Here is a 6,682-nt window from a genome sequence, read left to right on the forward strand (position 1 = left end):
TTTATGGGTTGTTGCAATGATACGTTCCCAGCTTTGTTGGAGGGATGACTGGGTCTTGGCACTTTGGTAAAAAAGACTGTATGAATGAGATTATAGGTCTCTGCTTTCCTGTTCTTTCATTCACAAATTAGCTGCCTCCGAAACGTATTCATCACAAATTACACTGTGACAAGATAAACTCCAGCGCATGGACTAGTGCCGTATTTGGCCAGCATTTTTTTTATTTTATTTTTCTACATACACTAAAAGGTTTGTGGACTGATTAACATTAACAAATGTTTTTTTTTTTTTTTACAGGAATGAAGAATGTTTTATTATTATTATTATTTACCTAATTTCCCTCTGGGATCAATAAAGTATTTTTGAATTTGAATTGAATTGAATTGAATTTCGTCATTCAAACTTGTATAATAAAAGCTTATGTTAATAAAAACAAACTAGTTTAAGCAATATTACCTGAACAAATGTGTTCTTATAGACGTGTCCTATTTGTGTTGTTGCTGTCAAGAAGTGTTCTCCTTTGTCACCTCAAAGAAAAGACGTTAATAATAACTTTTATTTGTTTTTTATTGAAAAATACGGTTTTCATCGAACATTTAGAGCAGCATGCTCATTCTTGTCTGTCCTCTTTTCTTGTATTAAAATTGCTAGAATGATAAAAGGGCTATTTCTTCTTTTTACACCGCAAAGATTTTACAGCTCTGTCTGTCTAACATGAAAGAAGCTGAGTCGAGGGTTAGGGTTCATCCCCAGAGGAACGAGTCTTGTTTTTGAAGTTGCTGCTAACAAAGTAGAGGTCAGAGGGGCTGTCTTAGAGGGGCTTCATGTCTTATGAATGCTGTCTAATTAGCAGAATTGGTTGCTATTGTAGGTGGTCTTTGTGTGATTGAGTCTCCCTGCTGGGCTTTTCCTAAACACCACTCGGCTGATCGGTGACCCTTCCATCCCTCATCGAATTAACCCATTATCCTCCTGTCGCCCCCGTCCAATAAGACCCTAGATATGACTCTCCAGCCTCACAGCTGCACTCCCCTCAGCTTAGCCAGAGATCATATTTTTCTTTCTAACTCATTCATGTGGAACATTGAATTAAAGAAACCTAAATTAATGTGATCAAAGTTATTTTCTCACAGCAAACTGACACAACACGAGCAAGGTCTATTGAGCCTGGTTTGCTCAGAGCTTTGTTATTATTAATTGCGTCATTCAGTTTTGGAAAACAGCCACCAGACTGAATCCTGGAAGGAGAGGCCGATCACCCTCCCCCCCACCCCCCACCCCGGACTTCTTCATGAGCAAATTTGTTACAAATCCACCTTTGTTTATGCCAGTAAAATTAATGTGTGTCTGGATACGCAATGCTCTGTTTGACATCTTCGAGGACAGCCACAGTCCCACAGTGAGATGAGATTAGAAGACGCATGAATAGTTGTGCAACATCTTTTCATGTTCTTTGCAGTGAAACACGAACTAGTTGATGGTTATTAGTCCAGGACTTGCATTCATGGCCAATTTGTTCTTGTAGGCTGATTGAATCGCATGAGAGGAACAGATGTGCTGCAGGTCACTACAATGGTAAAAAGTATTGAAATAATGTAAAAGCGCATGTATGCACCATACCGTACCATATTGTACCGTACCATACATACCATACCATACCATACATACCATACCATACCATACAAACCATACCATACCATACCATATCATACAAACCATACCATACCGTACCATACATACCATACCATACCATACCATACCATACCATACCATACCATACCATACCATACCATACATACTATACCATTTTGCTGGTTTAATTTATCTAACTACATTTGTAAACGACGGGAGGCAGTTTAAAGAAGAGCTTGCATTTGTGGACATATCGCTGAACCATATTGCATAATCTTTCAGATTTATTGTCACTTGTATGAAACTCTTAAGCTATTAAATAGTTGTTTTGCACTCAGACTTCCCAAGTAAACGTGTAAAGCATGCTTGTACTGTTTAGCTGTGGTATAACCATGTCAAAAATCTCAGCTAATAGGACAAGATATGACCACGGCTACTTGTGGGCGTGCTCACAGAGCTCACCTCTGATGATAGCTAACTAATACTGGTGTTAGTCTGTGCTTAGTTTAGCTGCGTGCCTCCTGATAATGGGTATGTAGTTTTGGGAGTCATGCAGATTTTAGCATGATGTGTAACCAAACACATCAAACTAGTTCTTATCAAATGTGAATTCAGTGTCGCAGATGTACTGTAAGTGCAAGAAGGTATTGAGATTTTTGGTCACAAACAAGCAGAAGCAGAAAATGTCAAAGTTCGTTTGTTGTGAAAGATTACTGAGAACGTTTGAGCAAAATGTTTCAAACAGGAGCACGGAACATTTTTTCATGCAAAATTAAATCTGAGAGTAGAGGTGTTGGTTTGATGGAAGCAGAGCAGATTTGCAAGCAAGCATGAATTTCTTCCTAGTGTGACAGAGTTTTGAAAGAGAACAGCACGATGTCTGCTTGGTATAACTGTAAATCCTGCTCTTAAATCAAAAATGTACTCTTAAATAATGGCAGTAATTGTTTTCCATAGGTCTTGGGTGTCTTGTGATAGAAGCCTAATCCTGTTTGTGCATCTTAACCTTGTGGATCATGCTATCTGTTAGTCTTAGATGCTATGTGAGCATCATGTGACATCTTAGTGTTTTGACCTTGAGGTTTTAGGAAAGTTTAAAATAGTAAGAAGCGCAAGTCTTAACAGGTATTCAGTGTTTAGATCTGCTTTTTATTTGTAGGCAATAAATGCAGAAGATGGACAAGAAAGAGTAGCCAGTAATCATTCTAGCTTGTCGTTTATTTCAGCACATTGGGACTACATAAATGTTTGTTTGAGATCTACAAATTGTCGATTTTGTACCACCGCTAGTAAAATGAAAGATTCTCAACATTGTTTAAGCATAAGAGGCCCGTTTTTCCCTGTGTGGAGCAGCGGGCCAAGAGGCCCCACATTCCCTTCAGAACACAGTATTACTGAGTGTTGACATGAGGGCTCTGTGATATCAATTTACACAGCTCCCACATAATCATTTGTTGGACGCAGCATCACACATATAAAAACACTGCTTTTTGTAAAACGTCTACATCTGTAGAATTTTATATCTATTCTTGTTTTGTTCTATTTTCATGCTCATTAAGCCTTTCTTTGTATCTTCTTTGTATCTGTGTTTCTTTTTGTCATGCAGCAAGCCTATGTGTCCTCCGGCCACCAGATGGCGCCCCCAAGTCCCAACACTAATGGTAGCAGCAACAGCAGTGGTGGAGGAGGGGAACAGCTGAGTAAAACAAATCTGTACATCCGCGGTCTCCATCCGGGAACCACGGATCAAGACCTGGTGAAGCTCTGCCAGCCGTGAGTCATTCTAGATCGTCTGTCAAGAAATCAGATATCTTTAAAAAACATCTTTTTAGAGAGTGCATTTCCAGCATAGACCACATTTATGAACACAATTATGAACTCTTCTGATCAAAACTGGTTAGAAGTGGCTGTGGTTAGAAGATAGATGGTTCAGTGTCCGGATCCTCATGGTTTAGGTAATGTGTTGTTGGTTGGTTGGTTGTTGGTTGTTGATTAAACTCCACATTTTCCTCCGATGCTCATTGTTGCATAGTTATCAACAAGAAAAGACAAAATAGAAAGCTCTATAGAAGTGTTTGAGAAGTCTATGATAATTTAACCCCAGCGGGCTGCCGTCTTCAGCCCTTCAGAAAAAGATCTCCAAAATGACGTAATCACCGATGTGCCGATTGTACCGAAGTATAAACCAAGTTTTACCCCTGCTTCTTGTGTGATCACATCAGAGGATGTTTCCACAAAAAACAATGTTGCTCTCAAATAGAACGTGTTTTCTCGTTTTAATTCAGTTTCAGTTCAGTTTATTTATTTAGCCAATTCACAACAAATTTTGCCTCAGGGCTCTGTCCAAAAAAAAAAAAAAAAAACAATAAGTCTAATGAAACTGGCAGATTGCATTGAATCTTCACTTCATCACAGTCTCACATCCTGAGCAAGCCCATTGGTGACAGTGGAGAGGAAAAACTCCCTTTTAAACAGGAAGAAACCTCCAGTAGAACCAGGACAAGTGGCCGTTTGCCTCGACTGCTTGGGTTTGGTGGGACAGGAAGTTAATTTGACGTATTTTGATGCAATATGTTTGGTATAACCATTAAAGTTCTTGGACAAGGATAAAGTTAATATTTCAAACATTTTTGGTACACAACAGCAAATATAACTTCATGTTTTCCAATATAGCACATTTGGTTTCCTTGCCCATGACAAAAAGCATCAAATGTCAATGCTTGTTGCAGGCTAGCTAACGAATTACTTCACACAATGAGACTCTGGAGTAAACACATCTATTTATTTAAAAGAAATCCGTTTTAATAGATTGTGTATCATTTTCTTGAAAGGGTGTCCCGTTTCATAGGGTAAGATTTTAACCACTACTTCTTGTGACTTTAAATTAAGAGCTGAGTGGACTTTTGAATTCTCAGCACAGGGTTAAAGCTAGAATGCTGTGCTCAGTTGTGCTCTCAGGTTAGGTCTACTGATAAACTTTCCTTAAAGTTGAGAGTTGTAGGGTGACAAGAAAACCAGTTTGGTGGTATGCTGAATCTCATCCTGAAGCTTACTCCACTTTACTGTCTCAAAACAAAATAAGGTTGTAATGAGGAACTTTATATTAATATTCATGTTAACTGAAAGATAAGATCATTTTACAACATTTTTACACAACTTGACTTATTTTTCCAGACAAGTCACCCTCTTGTGTCTTTCAGAAATAACGCAGGCACTCAGCTTCACTTTTCACACTGGGATGCTACGTTCATCTCTTAAGCTCAGTTATGTACATTTGCTTTTAAAAAGGCAAGTTTCACACTTTAGTTATYTTGTGTTTGGTGTTTTCAGATGAATGTTGCCTGACTTACTCTTGTTTTTCTCCTGCTGATGAAAGCGATTTCAGCCTGACTTGTGCTGAGTGTTTATTCCGGTCCACATTAGCTGGAACAAGTTTTAACTTTGATACTAAATGAGATTTGAGGGRAAAAAAAGAAAGAAAGGGAAAAAAAGAATACCGCAGAAACCTATTGTGAGCAAAAACATCTGTGCTGTCCAGAGATATGCTCTTCATCTTTTTTGGACACACGCGATTAAATAGTCTGAGATCATTCCCAGTCACTTTCAAGTTCATTTCAAGAGCTGTTTAGACAGGAAAGGGATGAAAGGACTCGGTCAGTTTGATTGATTCCTCCCAATCAAACAAAAACACCAAATTGTCTGCAATGGTGTGGACACTCAGAGGGAGGTAGGTGAAATCAGATCACACAATTCATGAAGAACTGGGTTTTAAGAACCTTACTTAAAAATAAGGAAGGTTTTTGCTGTGATCAAAACTTCCAGGCCTGTTGTAGCTGAAGTGACTCAAACAGTCAGAATCGCACACCTGTAGACGCGCTTATTGCTGGGCGGTATGAACAAAATTTTATATCACGATATTTTTAACAATTATCTGTATCACGGTATTATGTTACAATTTTTTTTCATCACAGCTCAGGCTGATGTTAAAATGTWCAAATTCTGCTTACTGATCAGCAAACAGCAGTCAGCTGCTCTCTTTCTGCAACACAGAAACTGTTTTTTGACTTTTTACTTTTGCTGTACCTCTGCCTGTGTTGTGTTTTCCCTCCTCTGGTTTTTCTTCCTGCCCTGGTTGTAGACATTAGTCGCGCATTCTGGGCTTACGTCACGTTAGCAGCAAGGGGAGGCAGGTACAGTTGTGAAGGAAGAGGGTTAAGCAAGGATCCTTACCAGGCAAATTTACTTCATGGATGAAGTCTATCTTTGCACGTCACTAAAGAGGCGTATTCTACATTCAGYGATGGTGAAATTGGGAGTTATTTAGTTTTTTGTTGACCAATGTAAGCGACAAAATTGCCACACATTTAGTGAAAAGGCTGCTCCCACAGTGACTCTAATTTGCCCTTTTTGCTGCCAGTTCTTGCWTCTGCAATCAGCTGTTCAGAAAAGTGTCCCGCATGAAACACTTCACTGGCAGGTGTGACGTATTGTTCCGAACGTATGCCGGTATTTGGAAAATTTACATCATAACAAAAATAAAAAACGGTTTTCGTTACAAACCTGTATAGATTAGAGAGACCTTTATTGTCATTGAATTTAGCTCACCTTTTGAGTGTTACAAATGTTCCACTACCATTTTATTGTTATTTAGCTCCCTGTTCTTCCATTTAGCCAATTTTTACTAAATAAATTTAAATGTTTAAAATATATTTAAATATTAACTCCTAAATGTAAACGTTAAACCTTAAATGCTGAAGTTCACATTTAGGTATTTTGGAACGGAACGCGGGCTTTGCTGTTGATGTTCATCTCATGCTATGATGTCATCATCCTGCAACAATAGCAATCGCTAGCGGTTCAACACAGCTAAAGCTTCCCTACGTAAAGACTAACGTTAAACAGGCAAGAGTGCATTTCCCATTGCTGTACATGTTGACAACAGAGCAGACAAAAAAGGACTGACAATGTAGAAATCATTAAAATTATTAATAATAATATTAATCCAATTATTATTAATATTTTACAGTTTATATAATCTAATGTTTTAAAT

The 6,682-nt window shown here is 38.3% G+C and overlaps 1 protein-coding gene across 2 annotated transcripts in view; it reads left to right on the plus strand.

Annotated features, from left to right (window-relative positions):
* Positions 1-3,238: 3,238 nt before the first annotated feature.
* LOC106518066 (RNA-binding motif, single-stranded-interacting protein 2) overlaps positions 3,239-6,682 on the plus strand; it is a gene marked incomplete at its 5' end in the record, with an annotated part of 21,017 nt that continues 17,573 nt past the window's right edge. For both annotated transcript variants that reach the window (XM_014009162.1, XM_014009163.1), the window contains 1 exon segment: positions 3,239-3,405. In XM_014009162.1, coding sequence (XP_013864616.1) covers positions 3,239-3,405 — 167 coding nt within the window.

The sequence above is a fragment of the Austrofundulus limnaeus genome, unplaced genomic scaffold, assembly GCF_001266775.1.
Source record: "Austrofundulus limnaeus strain Quisiro unplaced genomic scaffold, Austrofundulus_limnaeus-1.0 Scaffold55, whole genome shotgun sequence".
NCBI lineage: Eukaryota > Metazoa > Chordata > Actinopteri > Cyprinodontiformes > Rivulidae > Austrofundulus > Austrofundulus limnaeus.